A 20,256-nucleotide genomic window follows, 5' to 3' on the forward strand; every position below is an offset into this window, starting at 1 on the left:
TCTCTTCACGGCATAACAGAACATCACATTCCGACTCACCACCATTCACCCTTAGGACACCTGCATTTTAACTGTTCATTTGGATGGATGGATGAATGAATGGAATCTAGGAAATCAGCTAGATTCCATCTATCCAAACAGCTAAAATGCAGGTTTCCTAAGGGTGAATGGTGGGAGGCTGGTGTTCATACGCTATAAGAGCAGCCTTTTGCGCCAGCAGAGTCTTGTGGACACTTAACTGAATGGCATATGGGCAACAATAACAGCGCCTAACTATGGAATTAAAGCACCTTCAGGTGGCAGCCTTTGCTTTTGAGAGGCAGCAGGAGGGGCAAAGCAGAGGAGCACACAGGAGGGGAAAAAAACTTGGCCAATAATTTCTCTAGAATAAGCCTCCTTAGGGACGGAGTGGGTCTTCACCCAGAGCTGACACTGCAGAGTGCCAGGGGGGTCTCAAAGCAGCGACCCTCGCAAACAGGAACAAGCAACACAAAGCGCCTTGGAAGCCACCCAGAACTGCTGTCCTGGTCTCTGCTTTGCTAGAGTGCTACTACTGTAGGTAGTTAGCTGCCAGTTCAGCAAAGGTCTGGTGACAAGGGGCCAAAGAGGTTTCCACCTGGTCCTATCAAGCTGCTGTCTGGGGCTTGGCTCCTTAGTCTAAAATGCCCTGGGGTTGTGTATCCCGGACCACCAGCCCTGACAGGTTCAGGTGGCTGATCCTAGATGCAGACAAGATACTTAGGCAGAAAAGGCGGCAGACATCAGTACCAGGGATGCCTGAGGTATCCTTCCAGACATGAGCTGGAAAAGCGTTTGTAGGGGGTCATTGAAGGCCAGAGTGCTAGTGAACCTGCAACGAGATGGAAGAAAGCATTTTTAATAGACTTGGCAAGCGATGAAATGCTTGGCTGGTCTAAGACATTCTGTTGCCTAAATTGACGGACAAGGTGGTGCCCTCATTCATACACACACACACACACACACACAGAGAGAGAGAGAGAGAGAGAGAGAGAGAGAGAGAGAGAAGTTGACTGACAGTTGAACTTTTGCATTGCTTTTCCACCACACCCGAGGACAACAGCTAGCTTACAAGATGCAGAGCAGGCCTCATTGCGCACAAAGCTCTGTCCTCCAACATGACCCAACAGTTTTCTGCACACTCCAACATTTGCTGCCTCATTCTGCCTAATGTTAGGGCCGGCCCTGCTGAAATCCGGAGAAAAGTGCACTGAGAGATTTTGTGGTAGTGGGTGCTACATACCCACTCACGACCCAGCTATAGGTCCTCGGGTCCATCTTGCTTGATAGAAAGAGAGCGTGGCCCCACAGATGGTTTCTCATGGCCCAATCCAGAGCTTCCTGCAAGAACCAATAAACAGCCAGCTCTCGACATTCCATCAAACTCCCCTGTATTCTGCCACACTCCAGCATTGCTAAGAAACAGAAGCCAGTAGAAGGGACTGTGCAGAGAAGGGCTGGCTTAGTGGTCAGAGGCCACCAGTGAGTTCCACAGACAAGACATTGGTCGACCTGAGGCAGGGGCATCAATGAGGGACAGAAAGTGCAAGAGAAGCACTGGGAAGAGACTGGAATGCTCTATGTCCACTCCTTCATATGAAATTATGATGCTGGCATACATGGCTCCCTCTTCCTCGCCAAGATGCTAATGTGAATGCCAATGAACAGGTACCCACATGCATTTCTGGATTTTAATTTTTCAAGGGACAGGTATACATTTAACCTTTCTCTCCAGATGGCACCTATAAATTTATTTGAAAATGGAGATGTACCTTCTCATTGTAGAGAGCTAGTGTCACATCTGCTAAAAGCAGCCAGGACTGTTATCGCCAGACACTGGAAAGACTTAGAATCATAGAATCATAGAGTTGGAATAGACCACAAGGGCCATGGAGTCCAACCCCCTGCCAAGCAGGAAACACCATCAGAGCACTCCTGACATATGGCTGTCAAGCCTCTGCTTAAAGACCTCCAAAGAAGGAGACTCCACCACACTCCTTGGCAGCATATTTCACTGTCGAACAGCTCTTACTGTCAGGAAGTTCTTCCTAATGTTTAGGTGGAATCTTCTTTCTTGTAGTTTGGACTTAGTTGGGGCTAACCTTTTATCATGCTTCAACAAAGTGTGGGAGATAGCCTTACTGGAAAATCTTACACACCAATTAAGAGTGGCAAGAGGGCAAAGCAAAACATAAATTATTTGTGATGTGGTACCATTTTATTATGTTAAAAATGATTCATTCAACTTAAATCCACATCCAGCACCCAAAAGACTATGGATGATTCAATAAAATATATTTGACAATCCTGTATCTGCCCCCTCCCCTCTCTGTTTCTATTTCCTATGAACACCAATATGTCTATTCAACATACAATGCTTTAATCTTCTCTTTATAAGAACTGTACAATGTGCTTTCACCAGTGCCCTTTGGGGTTTTTTCTGTATTTAATAACTTTTTGCTTTATTATTTCTGTACTGCATAATTTTAAACAGATGGTCTTTTATAGATGTAAAAACCTAAGTGCTTCTTAAAATTTAACAAAAGAGTTATTTACAAAACAAACTAACAAATTATGAAGATGCCGTTGGGCGTCAGACCATTGGATTGTCTGCCTTGACTGGCAGCGGCTGGCCGAGGTCACAAGCAATGGTTTTTCCAAGCTCTGCTACCTCAAATCCTTTGTAAGAGAACATGGGGCATTCTTTACACAAAGCACAACCAAGTTAACAGTTTTTACATAGTGCTGTAAGGGAGGCCACCACTCAAAGTAACAGGCATGCACTGATTTTTGCTGGTGTGAATGTTGCTGTAGCAGAAGTGGCTTCTGTGCTGCAGTGATTAATTTGTGATGGCTCAGACACAGGAGAAATCATTTGATGCAGCTGGGATGTGTGTATGTGTGCGATCCAGGCCGTTTTCTGTGCATTAAACCCACAAAACTTGCCACAGAAGACACAAGCTTTCATTCAGCTTACCTTTTTCCTGCCGTAAAAGAGGAGTTTGGTGAACTTCTCCACTCTTTGCTGTGGTGTGGCGGCACTTGGGACAATCTCCCCCGTGAGGAGGTCTGGAGTCCCACAACCCTGCACTGGCCACTCCTCATCCGTCAGGTTGATCAGGTTGGCTGCTGGCTCTTGCCTTTTGTACCTTTCCCGGCGCCGGCTGTCCTGCATCAGCAGCTCAGCTGTATCTGAGCCCACCATGGACTGCAAAGGGACGAGGAGAAAGCACAGCGGCTACAGGATTCAGGCGTAATTGCAAACGTTGCAAATTTTACAAATTTACCTAGTTGGACAACAAACAGCTCAAACTCCTGAAACTTGCGTACTGACACGACACAAATTCTCAAATTGCTATGCGTTCTTTTCTTAACAGCTTGCATCTTTAATTAATTTTATTTGCATAACACTTTATGGGTCTTGACCGGTGAAAAGCAGGATAGATTGTTAAATAGACATGCATATTGCAAGGTGCCAATTATGTCAAACCCTCTCCTTAAAAAATGGAAATAAAGGTGACATTTTAACACCTCTGACATTTTGAATATAAAACGTAGGATCGACAGTTTCAAGTTCATGCTGCACATGATTCAAATTTATTTCAGGTTTTACCGGAAAAGGCCAAAAGGTCTGCCTGGTATTAGACCCAGACCTCAAAGCTGAACACTTGAGAAGGAAGAATAAATACCATGCCCTTTCTTCTAGGGTTTTTGGGGAAATAAGGGTAACGTAAGGACACCAGACATTGAGAAATCCTCCCAAAATCGATGGAAACCTGCACTCACTTCCCAGAGGTCTGGGTCCACACTGCACATACAGACTCCAAAACCAAGGAAGACATCAGATATCAGTTGCAAAAGTGATTGGGGAGGGATAAAGGTGAAGTCTAGGCAGAGGAAGTCGGTGAAAACTTGCACCCCAAGGGGGTATGCTAGCCAGGCTCTCTAACTTATCTCTGCAAAGATACACACCCCGTTCTGCCGGCAAAGGAGGAGGAGAAGTTTCCAAAGCAAGGCAGAATCTCTGCTTCGGCTGGAGTCCAGGTCACAGGCCACAGCTGCTCTGCGCTGACAAAACGTCATCACGTCCACCTTGTGCAGATCCTCCCTGGAAGAGAAGAAAGGGGCGCAAGGACTTTCAGACCCATAGGTGGCCCAGATCTTGTGTAGGTTTGGAGGTTTGGAGGGCTGCGGAGGACAAGATTCCCCATCCCTGCTGTATAACATTTCCAAAGGCTTCGATGTGACCCCTCCAAACTGAACGCACTCACACACTCTTGTTGAAGCAAGTATCATCCCGCAACTCTCCAGGGCCTTTTCCCCATCACTTTCCTTACTGCAAAAAGTCCAGTTCTGCAAGGAAGTTGGCTTACTGCGCAAGACCTCCCAACCAACCATAACTGTGCAACCTGAATGTGTAGCTACACGACTGAATCCGTCCTGAAATCAGTGACTGAGCACCCTTCTTGACAACTCAGCAATCAATGCAATAATTTTAATGCATAAGCAAACCCTCTGGCTTTTGCCTAGGTGCTGGTAATCAAATAATAACGACAGTTTAAGAGAGCATTCACCATGACAACTACCTGGGGGAGGGGGAGAAGTTTTATTTCCACCCTCCCTCACCCTCAACTTTTTATTCTAATCTCATATAATTAGAGCACTGTGACCAGTGCAACATGTTAAAATAGCCTCCTGCATGCAGCCCAAATGGCAGAAATGAAACACTTTCTTCAGGCTACTCTAGTGCCTGAAACAGAAAATCCAACCAGCACCCTTCCTCTGATTGACAAAGAAGACAATTCACTGGGCAGTTCTTCTGTCACAAGAAAACAAAGAAGAGCCGCAAAGGGGGAGTTGTGCGCTCTTAAACAGCTCCTATTCATTTCAGTGGGGCTTGCACAGCTGAACACCCTGGTACACAGCGCCCCATGAGTCAGATCCCCTGACTCCCATTTTGCTACCCATCAATAACATCCAGAGCCTGTTGCCTGGGACGTCTCAGCTTGCTTCAGAGTAGGGCTGCCTCAGGGCTACGGTGGAGAATGAAAACTTAAGTTGTACTCTTTCAGAGGTCATGTACCTGATCAGAGGTCCTGGGAAGACTCTCAAGGCTTCCTGCTCAGCTGTGTCATGTAGGATCACCTGGAAAACAAGGAAAGAGTCAGTGAGTGGGATTCGGATAATTGCCTGCACTCACTGTAGCTAAAGTGGTTGTAGAAAGTATGCTATGTTGTGCTTGTTTTAGTCATCTAGGGTTGCGTAAGCTCTTTGAACATCTTCCTGCCCTTGTCTCTCTTCCTGGGGCACACAATCAGGCAACTGCAAATTTGCTTGTGCAGCTTTCTGGTTTTATGCATATCTGAGGGATCAGAAGTGTGTGTGTGTGTGTGTGTGTGTGTGTGTGTGTGTGTGTGCAAGCTGCCACTGGCTTGTGAAGTTTTCTGGGTTCGTGCTAATCTGAGGGATCAAAAGGAAAAATATATATTCTTCCATTCAGAAGCACACAGGAAATACAGTGGTACCTCAGGTTACATACGCTTCAGGTTACATACGCTTCAGGTTACAGACTCCACTAACCCATAAATAGTGCTTCAGATTAAGAACTTTGCTTCAGGGTGAGAACAGAAATCGTGCTCCGGCGGCGTGGCAGCAGCGGGAGGCCCCATTAGCTAAAGTGGTGCTTCAGGTTAAGAACCATTTCAGGTTAAGTACGGACCTCCAGAATGAATTATCGTATTTTTTGCTCTATAAGACTCACTTTTTCCCTCCTAAAAAGTAAGGGGAAATGTTTGTGCGTCTTATGGAGCGAATGCAGGCTGCGCAGCTATCCCAGAAGCCAGAACAGCAAGAGGGATTGCTGCTTTCACTGCACAGCGATCCCTCTTGCTGTTCTGGCTTCTGGGATTCAGAATATTTTTTTTCTTGTTTTCCTCCTCCAAAAACTAGGTGCATCTTGTGGTCTGGTGCGTGAAAAATACGGTAAGTACTTAACCCGAGGTACCACTGTAGTTACAAGCACAGCCTGTATTTTAATACTTGGTTGGAAGCCGCCCAGAGTGGCTGGGGAAACCCAGCCAGATGGGCGGGGTATAAATAATAAATTATTATTATTATTAGAAATGAAAATAAGAAGTAGTAGGCCTGAAAAGAGGAGTACCAGAAAGTGACAACTGATCCACCTGCCCCAAAACACCAAAACAAATAATCCGCAATCCCGAGGGAAGTTGTTTGGAGCCCAGTTTCCCCCAGTTTATCAAGTTATCCCCATATCAGGTAAACCCAAATATACAGGGGCAAAGCATGGGGACCGGTGTCATCAAGGGATGTGGGCTATGCAAATAAAAACAGTTACAAACACATAGCAAATGTCTCTGTAGACAAGCCCTAACAATATTATGATGCCTGCACAGTAAATCAGCCGAAGCTGAAAGGTAATGGCTTATCTGGGGCAACCTAGTAAATTTATGGTGGGGAGATTTGAACAATGATATTTGTGACCCCTTAATAACTAGAGTAGCTATTTCATAGGAATCCCCATGGCAAGAGGATCATAGAATAGGGTCTGCAATATGAATTCTTCCAGCTGCCTGCAGAATCTCTGCTTCCTTCTTTTTAATGTTTCTACTGGTTGTGATGAACCTTGAAATGGATGTTGGGTGTTTCTTCTGCCAAAGAGCTGGAAATCAGAGGGTGTCTAGAAGATGCTTTAAGCAAACACCAGGGGACAGGCTGATGTTGGGAGGTGCCAGCAGAAAGAAGACATTCCCAAATCCACAGATAAAGGAGTTGTTAAAACAAGGCTCAAAGCTGACTGACAGCAAAATAAAACAACGAGAGGTGAGGCAGGAATGAAGGAGTGAAGTCAAGACTCAGGAGAAAGGACTGTCAAAGCAACGGAGGGCAGATTTGCAACAATCCATCTCACTTCCAAGGGGCAAGTTAATGTTTACCTCCAGGCTGTGCATTTCCACAAGAGCAGGTTGCCCATCTGGTGGGTAATTAGGACATCCTCGGACCAGCTGCCCCGCAGCTCCAAAGCACACAGGTACATGAGGGACACGAAACTTCAGAGGTGCCACAGGGTGAAGAGGAACTGGCATGTCTTCTGCTAAATGACAAGACCGGGACTGTTAGTGGCTTGTCATTGGCTTAGGCCAGAGGCTGATCCCAGACTGACAAGAAAGCAAGCCAGCTAAAACGCACATCAAATAAGCTGCTCAGTGAACTGTAAATCTGAAAGCAGGCAGGAAGAATAACTGCCTTGTCATAGGGGGTGACAGTGAAGGGAACAGAACTCAACTCAACTCAAACAGAAAGCAGGAAAGACAAAGAGGAAGCTGATGGGGCAACACAAAAAGAGTTTGGCCAAGTTCAGGCACCTGTTGGGCAGCTGCAGTCTTTGCATTGGGAAGGTGGGAGCTTTTGTGTTTACAGGCAAGTGTGGCCCCTGCATCACACATTATTGTAGATCAGGGCTGTGAAATCTGGCACTCTCCAGATCTTGTTGGACTCCTACAACTTCCATCAATGCCAAGCCAGTGCGTCCGATGATCAGTGATGTTGTGAGTTGTGCTTCAACCACATCTGGATGGCTACAGGTTACACCTTCCTTGTTTTAGATCCACGGGGAAGGGGGAAGATGCACAGCCAGGAACCCCACCACACAAAGACGGTGGCCATCCAGGAGGTGGCTGAAGTTTGTTTGACATGCCTCCTGCCAGACTCTGAGCCCCAGACTAGAAGGATGCCTGTCGTTCAATGTGTCTAAACAAAGAACTGACTTGGTCTCACAGGAGGATGTGATTTCACAAGCAAAAAGGGTACATGGATGAGAAGTGCAGATCACTACTCCTGCCAAACCTTCCCACAGCTTTTCTCCATCATAGTTTTTGTCTTCAGCTGAGCTCTGACACCAGTTAGAAAAGAACTTGTAGGTAATTCACAGGCAAATGGAGGGTTTTGTGCAAATCTGCTCCTGCACCATCCTTCTGCTTTTAAACTCAAACCTCACCCCTCTTTTAGGTGATGGGAACACTCCCATGTTTAGACACACACAAATAGCATTATTTATTTAACGTATTCAGAAAGGACTCATTCAAGTGTCCTACATGCCAGGAAACAAAATTCCTGCGGATCTGTTGTCTAAGGTTGTTAACAGAGAACAACTTAAGGTTTAAGAGAGCCAGTGTGGTGTAGTGGTTAAGAGCGGTAGTCTCGTTATCTGGGGAACCGGGTTCGCGTCTCCGCTCCTCCACATGCAGCTGCTGGGTGACCTTGGGCTAGTCACACTTCTTTGAAGTCTCTCAGCCCCACTCACCTCACAGAGTGTTTGTTGTGGGGGAGGAAGGGAAAGGAGAATGTTAGCCGCTTTGAGACTCCTTAAAAGGGAGTGAAAGGCAGGATATCAAATCCAAACTCTTCTTCTTCTTCTTCTTTATGTACAGCGTTTGCAATTGGGTTAAACCACAGGTAATACAGGTTACACAGAAAGCGGGAGGATGTTAGGATACTGATGTTCCATTTCACCTAAACAGATGTGTGGAGCTGTTGAATGTCACATGTCTGTTTACATTCCAGCACAGCTTGCTGGGAACTTCCATTTGTGTATAGCTTTTGCCTTATGCTTCTTGCTCTTAGACATGAAGGAGAGCAGACATGTTTTCTTTGCCTTGATCTATGCTGAATAAACTGCTTGTAAATATGCTTTCCATATACCTCTGTCCGCCAATCCATCGCGAAGAGTTTGTTATCTCTGCTGGCTTGCGTGCTCAGCTTCTGAAAGGCTTCTGAAGCTCTGAGTCGCACCTTTTGATGCAGAACCGAGGACTGGAGTTCGACCAGCTGCCGGCCGGTGGGCTGGAGCCAGCTGGGGGGTCTGCAAATTGCCCCCGTTCCCTTGGACACATCCCAACACTCACAAGGTGTCTTACAGTGCAAATGTTGAAAAGAAAAGGGCTGAACATGCACAATAACAACACCAGATTAAAAACCTATATCAGGGGTCAGATTGGAGGGATGAAGAAAAATCCACGCAAAGAAAGAATGCGCAGTGGTGGCCCTGATGCTAGCCTCGAGGTGTTGGCAAATGCCTTGGTCACCCACACCCCAGATGTTGCTGGTGTTGGAATACCTTACCTGCCTGAATGGGGCTCCAGTCCTTGGAGGGAGCTGCTTCGTAGAGGCTGGAGGGATCATACATGTACTGGCTAAGCTCATAGCTACTCGAGCTGAGGCCCGATTCCTTATACCTTTGGAGCATGCTTGGTTCCTCAGGCAATGGAACCTACAATGGAGAAGAGGAGCGGGGAAGAGGCGGAATAGAAGGAAAGATGGTCTTGATGAAAGCAAAGGGAAAACGAACTGCAACGCCCTTTACAGAGAACTTTAAAGCTGGCATTTGCTTTTTAAGGCTCTCAGGCCTATCCGAGTAGCACCAGCTGGGATGAGGGAAGAAGAAAGGATACCCTGGACAAGCCCCAAAGCTCGCACCTCATGCGCTGGAAAACTGGTGTTCTCCTGGAACTTCCACTGGAATTCATCCTGAATCTGTCCTTGTTGCAAAGGATAACTGTAGTTTATATCATAGGAGCCATCTTTCTTTGAAATGTAATTGTCTTCGTAGGACTCGTGCCTCTTTGACCTTATTGAAGAAGGGTAGCAAAAGGGGGGCGAGACAGAGAGATTTTGTTTACAAATCTGTTGGCTGCACTCTCACAGAGAGCTCATGCATCTCCCCACAGGAGAGCATGGTTATGCATTAAGGGCACATTTGTGCATATTTTGAGGCTGTTTGGGTTCCAGGGTCTTACTCTGAGTGAAAAACAAAAATGGATCTATTAAAGATGACCTCCTAACTTTTCTTTATTGAAATGTTTGCAGTGGTTGGATTTCAGGTTTGCTGCAAATAACAGAGCAACATATCTAGTTCTCCAGGACCTACACAGAAGCCTGGGCACCCCGGGACTATACTCACCTGGCAAAGGTCTCAGGAGCCTCCTGTGGGGAAACGTGCTTCCCTGAGGCACATTGCAAGAGCAGAGAGTCACCAAGTGTCCTTCACAGACACTGGATTAAGGAGATCTTAGTCATTTCCCAGCTGGGTGGGTCAACTCATAGGATTTCCTTACCAAACTGGAGTTCCATTATGATGCTCTGCAAAGCCGCTGCTTTCTACCCGACGTTGATCTCTGTAATAGTTCTGGTCCCAGTAATTTGTACCTTCACCCCAGGTATCTCTCTGTCTTGGATCTACATACTCAGAGAAAACAAAAAGGAGCAGGCATCTGCAACATTTAAAACACTTCCAGGCATCTGCAACATTTAAAAACTGATAAAGCTACACCAGATACGATTGCCTTTTGTTGTCAAAGGGGCTATGCTTAGAAAAAAAGTACAACTGATTACAGGAGGCCATTAAAAGTCATGTACACTAGAGGTTTTTTTTACACATGTGAATGCACAAACATAGACAACATGTGTGTACATACTTACACACCAGAACTTACAAATGTTTGTTCATTCTTAAAATTTCTATATTGCCCCTCATCAATGACACAAGGTCTGTTCACTATAATACAAAACAATTCCAATAAAACCATATGAAAAAGTGACAGAATCCACAGGAGAACAGTCAGCTACACCCCAGGCGCCAGGATTATCAACTCACAAATGCTCAGAGGAACATTTATAATTTGTTAGGCTCAGTCAAAGGCTCACTCAAAATCTACCTTCAGATTAAGAAAGGTCTATGTAAGACTGAAACCTGGCAGGGGCAAAATGGCCTTCCTCTCTCCATCTGGCCCAAGTTCACACCCCATTCTAAGCCATACCCTCTCTCCCCTCACCACCCCTGATATACGCCCACCTTGAGTGTTTTTTGCCAGATTGAAATACAGTGGTGCCTCGCAAGACGAAAATAATCCGTTCCGCGAGTCTCTTCGTCTAGCGGTTTTTTCGTCTTGCGAAGCAACACTATTAGCGGCTTAGCGGCTTAGCGCTATTAGCGGTTTAGCGGCTATTAAAGGCAGTGGCGTAGCGTGGGTTGTCAGCACCCGGGGCAAGGCAAGTAATTTGCGCCCCCTAACCCGTGGATTTGCGCCCCCTAACCCGTGGATTTGCGCCCCCTAACCCTAACCCCCAGATGTTGCACCCGGTGCGGCCGGCCCCCCCTGCACCCCCCACACTACGCCACTGATTAAAGGCTTAGCAGCGTAGCGGCTAAAAGGCTATTAGCGGCTTAGCGGCTATTAAAGGCTTAGCGGCTTAGAAAAAGGGGGGGAGCGAAAAAAATCGCAAGACTCGCAAGACGTTTCCGTCTTGCGAAGCAAGCCCATACGGAAAATCGTCTTGCAAAGCGCATCGAAAAACGGAAAACCCTTTCGTCTAGCGGGTTTTTCGTCTTGCGAGGCATTCGTCTTGCGGGACACCACTGTATGTCCTTGGACTCTGATCATGCTTTTGCCTGCCTGTCTGAATGGAGAAGGGTAGGTGTGGGTGGAAACTAACCTACTGTGCAAAGGTAAAATTCACACTCTTGCCCCGCCCACTTTAGCCTCTGGTTCTGCCTTCCACTTGCATGTGGCCAGTCTCTCGCTCTCCTAGAAAGAAAGTTATGCGGCAAAATGTGCCGGTACTTTCTAAGCAATTTCTGTGAAATGAGAGTGGTGTTGGCTACCACATTTATTTTTTCTGAGAGAGAGATCTCCATAATCAGGACCAGCAGGACATAGATAATTTCCCACAGTAAGTATAAGGTTGCCAGGGGCAGCTGTCTCTCTAACTCTATGTCATGCCATGCTCATGGTGGCAGACATTTTGTGTTATGCCATGCCCACTACATGGCAGCCATTTTGTGACTGGCACCCCCAGCACTCCCTCAAAATTTGAAATGTGCTCACTAATACAAAACGGTTGGCAACCCTTGTCTTACTATATTGTATCCAAATTGTGCATGGTGGTTCCTCAGATTAAGGAGTGAATATTCACCTATGTTTGGATAGTGTTGGACATCATTTTAAATCAAGATAACGGGCTGAACCTTTCAAAACTTCTAGATTCTATCCACCAATTTCAAAACTGCACTGATTTTTTTGGTTTCTTAAAATTCCTGCATAACTCAAGGTATAAATGTATTAGTAATTAAATAAATCTGGGACTTCCAGGGCCTGTAAATGGGTCCCACGAAATGTGGTGACATTTAGGCTCAGAACTAGTTCTGGAAAAGTACTGAGAATTTTGAGCCTGTGAGACAGAAAAATCACATTCTTGCTGAGATGGACTTCTTTTTTGTTTCTTTTTTTTAAAAAATCCAGAATTTATCAAATGAGGAGGGTCACTGAACACAGCAAATGAGACAATGGTAAATCTAACCACAGAGAATTGTTGGGCTGCGTACATTTAAAGCATGTCTAAAATACATGAGTTCCTTCAAAGAATCCTAGGAAGAGTAGTTTGTAAACCACAGTTCACACAATTTATTTTCTGGGTTGGGGAAAATAATGGGGATTCAATGTGGTTTCAGTGTGTGGAACAAGCATGGCGTAAGGAAGGCTTTGAATATGTACACAAGCACACACCACCAGAATGAATTCCAGAATTCCTCTTGAACCCAGTTCCATCAAGTATTTTTAAACCAGTTTTGTTTCTGTGGAGAATGCAGTACCTCTCTCACTTTGCCAGGTTTGGGGGTATCTCTGGTAGTCGCCATGCGCATAATCTTCCGCAAAGGTCCGGTGGTGGTCTTCATAACTTTGCCTGAAGCGTGGCCCAAAGGAGAGAGAGAGCAGAAAGGGAGATGGAGGAAGCTGCTTTGGGTAACTGTCTAAATTCCTCGTTATTTGTGAGGATAAAAAAATCAGGAGGGAAATGCTGTCAGAAACAGTTCCAAAAACTGCTATGGAAGGTAATAAATGGGCTATAATGACCACTTGGTAATTGAAATGACCTTCTCTCCCATTTCCAGCTCTGTATTTGATCATTGAAAAATATGAATACAGACCACAAATAAATCCCTTGATGTTCTACTTACTTTACCGCACTGATGCAATGAATAGCAAACCTGTCTATAATTCACCAGGGTGAATTGTGAGAGGAGACAAGGCAAATGAGATCAGGAATGAGAGCAGAAACAAATTACAGGATAAAGAAGCAGTGTGACTACAACAGTAGATGTGATATAGGAGATACATAGGCCCAAATCAGATAAAGCAGGAAATCATGGTTTCTGCTATTGCTATGTAAACAAGCTGCAGCAAGCATAATGTTTGTATACTCCTCTTCTTTCACAAGCTTTCAATTTCAGTTCTGAACTAACCACGGTTCCCCAGAGCATCCAAATTAAGGTAACTGTGGTTTGTTTTAGACTATGTTTAGTGAGAACTTGTTGGGAGCAAACTGTGATTTCAGGACCCGTTTGTTTTCTGGAACAATAGTTTAAAACAGGGTTAGGCAACATGGTGCTCTCTAGATCCTGTTGGACTCCAACTTCTATCAGCCCCCACCAGCATGGCCAGTGATTAGGGATGATGGGAGCTGTAGTCCAGCAACTTCTGTAGGGCCTCATATAATAATAATAATAATAATAATAATAATAATAATAATAATAATAATAATAATAATAATATATTTATATTCCACCCATCTGGCTGGGTTTCCCCAACCACTCTGGGCAGCTTCCAACAAAATATTGAAATACAATAGTCTGTTAAACATTAAAAGCTTCCCTAAACAGGGCTGCCTTCGGATGTCTTCTAAAAGTCTGGTAAGGTAAAGGTAAAGGTACCCCTGCCCGTACGGGCCAGTCTTGACAGACTCTAGGGTTGTGCGCCTATCTCACTCAAGAGGCCGGGGGCCAGAGCTGTCCGAAGACACTTCCGGGTCACGTGGCCAGCATGACATCGCTGCTCTGGCGAGCCAGAGCCGCACACGGAAATGCCGTTTACCTTCCCGCCAGTAAGCGGTCCCTATTTATCTACTTGCACCCGGGGGTGCTTTCGAACTGCTAGGACCGAGCAACGGGAGCGCACCCCGCCGCGGGGATTCGAACCACCGACCTTTCGATCGGCAAGCCCTAGGCACTGAGGCTTTTACCCACAGCGCCACCCGTGTCCCATTAAAAGTCTGGTAGTTGTTGGCTAACCCTGGTTTAAACAAACAACAGTTTCCTAATTCGGGCATCGCTGAGAACTGTGGTTTGTGTAAACCTGGAAGTGAAAGCTTCCAACTTCTCTGCAGATGCATTAGGGGAGGAGAGAACAGCTAAAACTCATCACAGCTTGTTCATATAGTGGGAAAACACAAGGCCTGAGCACATGAGGTCTTAAGCGTGAACAGTGCCCCACCCTCACCCCCCTCAGCATCCTCAGACGCACAGGCTCCTGTTTAGACTTCCGTCAAATTAGCTCAAATATCTGATGCGTCTGGTTGAACATGCAATTGGAAACCTTCCTAAGAGAAGAGATCCTGGTCACAGGGAGATTACTGAGGACCTTCAACAAAAGACGCTAAGAAATGCTCTGCAACCTTTGTGCTAATTACTCAAAGGTCTAAAGCATACCAAATGTGTACCCAATGATGCTGAGTGGGACCCAAGTGTGCACCCCAACATCATCCATGCTGGAAATGCCTATAGTTATCCAATGTCTGAATCAGGCCATTGTTTTTTCAGTGATTTTTAAAATTCTTTACTGAGGTCACAGGGAGCTCCAAATTAGTTTGGAGTAGTGCAGCAGGAAAGGGGCTGAATAATTCTTTTTCCCTGGGCATTTTCCAACTAAAAATCCCACACACAATCTCCTTCTTTCACCCCAGCAGAAAAGATCTGCAGATCCAGTAGATTTCCCACACAGAGAGAGAGAAAGCTACTAGAGGGATCCTGTAAGTGAGGAGATAGTTATCCCTCTCCTCCTCCTTTGGAACTACTTGGATTAAATACTCTGATTTGGAGTTCCACACAGCTGCATTAATATAAAAAACAAAACATTGGAATCAAAGTGATAAATGAATGTTTGAGGCCCTCTGTATGAAACAGAGAAGGGCTAGGAGACTATATGGAAGAAGAGGCTCTGCTGATTTCTCTGCAAAGTCCCCCAATCCTTCTGAGTGTTTCCCCAGCCACTCTGGGCAACCTCCAACAAAGATTAAAAATACATTAAAAATGTAAAGGTAAAGGTACCCCTGCCCATACGGGCCAGTCTTGACAGACTCTAGGGTTGTGCACCCATCTCACTTAAGAGGCCGGGGGCCAGCGCTGTCCGCAGACACTTCCAGGTCACGTGGCCAGCGTGACAAAGCTGCATCTGGCAAGCCAGCGCAGCACACGGAAACACCATTTACCTTCCCGCCAGTAAGCGGTCCCTATTTATCTACTTGCACCCAGAGGTGCTTTCGAACTGCTAGGTTGGCAGGTGCTGGGACCAAGCAACGGGAGCGCACCCCGCCGCGGGGATTCGAACCGCCGACCTTTCGATCGGCAAGCCCTAGGTGCTGAGGCTTTTACCCACAGCGCCACCTGCGTCCCTAAAAATACATTAAAACATCACAAATTAAAAACTTCCCTGAACAGGGCTGCCTTAAGATGTCTTCTGAATGTCTGATAGTTGTTTATCTCTTTGACATCTGATGCAAGGGCGTTCCACAGGGTGGGCGCCACTACCAAGAAGGCCCTCTGCCTGGTTCCCTGTAGCTTTGCTTCTCGCAATGAGGGAACTGCCAGAAGGCCCTCGGAGCTGGACCTCAGCATCTGGGCAGAACGATGGCAGTGGAGATGCTCCTTCAGGTATACTGGGCCGAGGCCGTTTAGGGCTTTAGAGGTCTTACCTTGAATACGACCGGTTGGGATAGCCAGTTTCATAATACTCTGCTCTGGAGTTTGGCCTCCTATAGTCCTGGAGTCTTGGGTGATGGGCAGAATGGTGGTATTCTACTCGAGCATCTGGCCAAGGCTGAGGCCTAGCCCAGGGTTCATGGTGGTACAGCCACTCACTGGATTGAGGCGGTGGAATGCCATGGGAAACTGCCCTCCATGGGCCCCTCTCATAGCCTTCCATGTGGGGAACATGTCTCCCTTGTGGCTGGGGCTGCTGCGGTGGGACCCATGGGTCCATCTTGGACTCTCTGCAGGGACTGCTTTCGTTCAGATTTCCTTACCAAACCAGCTTCGGCTTCCTGCAAAGATAAGCATAATTGTAAGAGAGGGGACACAACAAAAACAGCCCATCTTCAAAATGAGATACACAAAATCCCAAGGTTTTCATGCCTCATGGTCCTCTGCAGACACGCATTAGAGCACATGGGGCCTGCAAAGGGCTCCCACATAAAAAGCAAGGAAGCGCTTTGTCAAGCTCAGTGGCAGGGCAGGTCACAGGTTCAATACCCGGTGTCTAAATAAATGCACTAAAATTGTATGACTTGGTGCAAAAGATGCGTCTATGTAAACACATATTTTACTTTGCTTTATTTTGAACACTGAGTTTGTTCAGAGGTTGGCATTTTAGGCACAGAGTTCTGACAGGCTAGGAACACTGAATGGACAGCATTCAACATGACTGATCTCAACATTTAACAACAAGAATTACAAAGCACTTTTTCTAAGTCCTCAGAGAACTTCACATACACTATTTCAGCATCTTACAAGCAGTCCTGTAAAACTGTGGCCGGCATACGACCAACTAATAAATTCATAACTGAAGTGAGAACGGAACTGAACACTTAGTTGCTCTCTCAACTAGTACATCCCTGTGTTCAAAACACACCTGCGAAGAAATCTTAAATGCCATGTTCTGTAAGAACAAAAGGCATTTCTTCCCCTGCTGGACCATTTTTTAAAGTAACCCATGCCCTCTATATTTTGCACTACTAATCATTGTCAACCCATCTGCAGCAAGTCCTAACATCTGACCCTGCACAAATGGTACTGACTCAATTTGGTTTTGCTTTTGTTTCACACCCACACCCTAGGCAGAGCAAACCGAGTTTCAATGGGGTGCTCCAGGATAAATCCTGGGGTGAGCAACAATATTCCCACCAACACGTGAGCTTGTTTACACACACAAACACACAGACACAACACACCTGTTTAAAAGTGAGACCACCAGCTACAGCTCTAAATGCCGGCCTCAGTCCTTCTCGTCCCCAAAGGCAGCTGTCAAAGTCCGCCTGCCACATCACTTGATGGCTCACTAACTCTGAGCCTGCGCTGGGTCAACGCTCCCTGCTTCTTCCTGTGCCAAAGTCCCAGCCACTTCCATAGCACTGATTAAGCCGGGCAAAGGGCGCCTGGCCTGCTTGCTCAGAGACAAAGATACCTGTGGCTGTTTGCAAACGGCAGAGGGGATCCTTAGCAAACAGACAAAAAAGGCAAAAGAGTTTTCCGTATGTAGAAATACCAGGGAGCAGGAGAATTTGAAAACCCAGCATAGGGATGGCAATAATGTTCAGCATTTCTTTTCTTTTTTCCAAAAAGAAATTATTGGTTTTCACAAAATTATAAACAAACAAACAAACATAAATCATAACCTTATTAATATTACACTTATTAACATTGTTAAGTGACTTCCTCGTTTCCCCTTGGTTGAATTTCAACGCATATCCTTTTAACGGGTTTCCAAATCATAGTTCTTATAAATTTAACTTGAACATTAACATCCTTAAATCTTTTCATTTTGAGATTGAACATATTAATTCATCACTTAACTTATATAAAATCCTAAGCCAATCAAGTATCTGCAGGTTGTTTCCAATTAACTTAACACATTTAACTAAATAATCATTAAATTTGGTCCATTCTTCCTGATACTCCTCCTCCTTCTGGTCGCGGACTCTTCCGGTCAGGTCGGCCAGCTCCGAAAACTCCATCATCTTCATCTGCCATTCTTCCACCGTAGGAAGTTCTTGCGTTTTCCACTTTTTAGCCAGCATCTTTCTTTCTTTCTTTCTTTCTTTCTTTCTTTCTTTCTTTCTTTCTTTCTCTTTGCACCAGTCTTTTGCCTCACATCTTCAAACATCCTCCTGCAGGCACAAGGGCCCCAAACTACTACTACTTTGTTGGTACTGAAAAGTGAGTTGCTCCAAGAAGGAAACTGTTCCAAAGCAATGTGCAGCAGCCACTGGTGAAAAAGCATTGTATGTTGCAGGACTAACTGCACACTCTGAACCACGCGTGGCCCATTCAGAGGAAGTAAGCCCTACCAGACTTGGCGTGTCATCCCTTGACATCTTTTCGACAGTAGTCCACATTGTATTTTGCAGTTTGTTTGTTTTCTGTATTATTAGTTGAATTTATATACCACTCTACAGTGGTACCTCGGGTTAAGTACTTAATTCGTTCTGGAGGTCCGTTCTTAACCTGAAACTGTTCTTAACCTGAAGCCCCACTTTAGCAAATGGGGCCCCCCGCTGCTGCCGTGCCGCTGGAGCACGGTTTCTGTTCTCATCCTGAAGCAAAGTTCTTAACCCGAGGTAATATTTCTGGGTTAGCGGAGTCTGCATAACCTGAAGCATATGTAACCCGAGGTACCACTGTATATCCAGAGGTCTCAGGGTGGTTCACATAAAAAGTTTCCATCCTTCCTGCCCCCCCCCCCCCATCTTCATTAATGTAATTATTTAAAACAAAAAAATTCCTTCCAGTAGCACCTTAAAGACCAACTAAGTTAGTTCTTGGTATGAGCTTTCGTGTGCATGCACACTTCTTCATCTGAAGTGTGCATGCACACGAAAGCTCATACCAAGAACTAACTTAGTTGGTCTTTAAGGTGCTACTGGAAGGATTTTTTTTGTTTTGACTATGGCAGACCAACACGGCTACCTGTCTGTAACTGTAATTATTTAAACAACTGGTGCTTACACACACACACTGCCCCCAGCTGGACCTCTCTGTGCTTAAAAATCTACCAGTCAACATGCCAACTTGATTTAAGCATTTTAGAGCAAAGTTTTACACAATTCCTGCGAGGGTTAATTCCTTGGGATGCAGCTGAAAGAAAACACAAACCGGCCTGCAAGTGACTTTAACGTACAAAAGAAGGATTATTAGAATCAAAGGCTCCCCGCCCACCTCCAGAGAGTGATCAAGTTTCCTAAAGACGTTAACAAGTTGCATTTCATGCATTCTGCTTTTTACAAATTTTGAAATTGCGCCCCCCCTCCCTTGCTTGCCTTATTCTTTGAAATGACTTCCTTTATTTATTGCTAATGCTTTTTTAAAAAAAAGGTTTTACTTACACCACCTATCACTAAAACAAAGTCTTTGCTTATGCCTCTGCATCCCATCGTGACAACAAGCTGTGCTTCTGTCTGGCTTATTAGCATAGCCACGCCCACAGGCATTCCCCGCCACGTCAGCTAGTCGGAACCTTCCAGCTGGGATCCTTGCTTGCCGCCGGAACGTTAGTTACGCGCACTACAAATAAGGGAAAAGGGAGGTGGCCGCATTGGCACCGCCATATAGAGAAGGTCACTTCGCTACTGGACAAAGGAATGAATTCCTTGGGCGCCTGCAAAGCGTTTTAATGCCCCTAATCGCTCCAAGCATCCAAGCAGCTGTACATATGTCAGCTGTGCCTTGAGACAACTGCACCAGATGCATTTTTTTAAAAAAGAGAGTTTTTTACCCCATGGAGGGCTGTTTGCCGTGTTATTGTTATTTATTGATTAAATCTGCATGCCGCCCTTGATCCGAAGATCTCGGGGCGCTGTGGGAGCTATGGATTTTGCACTCTTGCGTGCAAATACATGAGAACAAGTGGAGCCTGTAACAAAACGTTGCAGGGTTTGAGCCACTCTCTTCTCCCTCTCCGCACCTCCCTTTCCAGGCGCAATGTGTGTTATCACATGTGTGTCTTCCTTGGGCTGTTCGTTTGCAACGTTTTTGTAGTTCTGCAACACCAAGCCTGCTGGTAGCATCCTCTGCATGGAAAATGCCATTTTGGCTGCACACATAAGGCATGTGTGGCTGCACACCTAAGGCATTAGCATGTGGGACCATGCAACAAAATGCTGCAGCGGGAAGTGTCTCAGAGCAGAAACATCTGCATGCCCTTTAAGCATGTAATCCTGATGTGGAAGACAGGAATGTGCTGCATCAGCCTGCAGGTAAATGGACACTTTTGTGATGAATGAAAACACTCCCAGCCAAAATTAAAACTAACATAGCGAGGAGGAGGCTGGAGAGACCCTTTCCCCCTGACGAGCTAGCTTTTTACTTGCAGGTAGTTGTTTTATTACATCAGTGTTTCC

The 20,256-nt window shown here is 45.7% G+C and overlaps 1 protein-coding gene across 8 annotated transcripts in view; it reads right to left on the reverse strand.

Moving 5' to 3' along the window:
* SEC16B (SEC16 homolog B, endoplasmic reticulum export factor) overlaps positions 1 to 19,328 on the reverse strand; it is a 55,459-nt gene extending 36,131 nt beyond the window's left edge. For 2 of the 8 annotated variants that reach the window (XM_077928228.1, XM_077928227.1), the window contains exons 1-13: positions 19,243 to 19,304; positions 17,092 to 17,355; positions 15,838 to 16,185; positions 12,683 to 12,774; positions 10,149 to 10,269; positions 9,511 to 9,661; positions 9,157 to 9,304; positions 6,972 to 7,129; positions 5,102 to 5,163; positions 3,991 to 4,126; positions 2,996 to 3,226; positions 1,262 to 1,359; positions 769 to 850 (exon numbers count right to left, since the gene is read on the reverse strand). In XM_077928228.1, the coding sequence (XP_077784354.1) occupies positions 769 to 850; positions 1,262 to 1,359; positions 2,996 to 3,226; positions 3,991 to 4,126; positions 5,102 to 5,163; positions 6,972 to 7,129; positions 9,157 to 9,304; positions 9,511 to 9,661; positions 10,149 to 10,269; positions 12,683 to 12,774; positions 15,838 to 16,124 (1,566 nt within the window). In that variant the 5' untranslated portion in view covers positions 16,125 to 16,185; positions 17,092 to 17,355; positions 19,243 to 19,304. Of the gene's footprint in view, positions 1 to 768; positions 851 to 1,261; positions 1,360 to 2,995; positions 3,227 to 3,990; positions 4,127 to 5,101; positions 5,164 to 6,971; positions 7,130 to 9,156; positions 9,305 to 9,510; positions 9,662 to 10,148; positions 10,277 to 12,682; positions 12,775 to 15,837; positions 16,186 to 16,772; positions 16,918 to 17,091; positions 17,356 to 19,242 lie in introns of those variants that run through there. The other 6 variants (XM_077928229.1, XM_077928226.1, XM_077928224.1 and 3 more) reach the window with 6 other exon arrangements.
* Positions 19,329 to 20,256: the final 928 nt, after the last annotated feature.

The sequence above is a fragment of the Podarcis muralis genome, chromosome 5 (assembly GCF_964188315.1).
Source record: "Podarcis muralis chromosome 5, rPodMur119.hap1.1, whole genome shotgun sequence".
Classification (NCBI taxonomy): Eukaryota; Metazoa; Chordata; class Lepidosauria; order Squamata; family Lacertidae; genus Podarcis; species Podarcis muralis.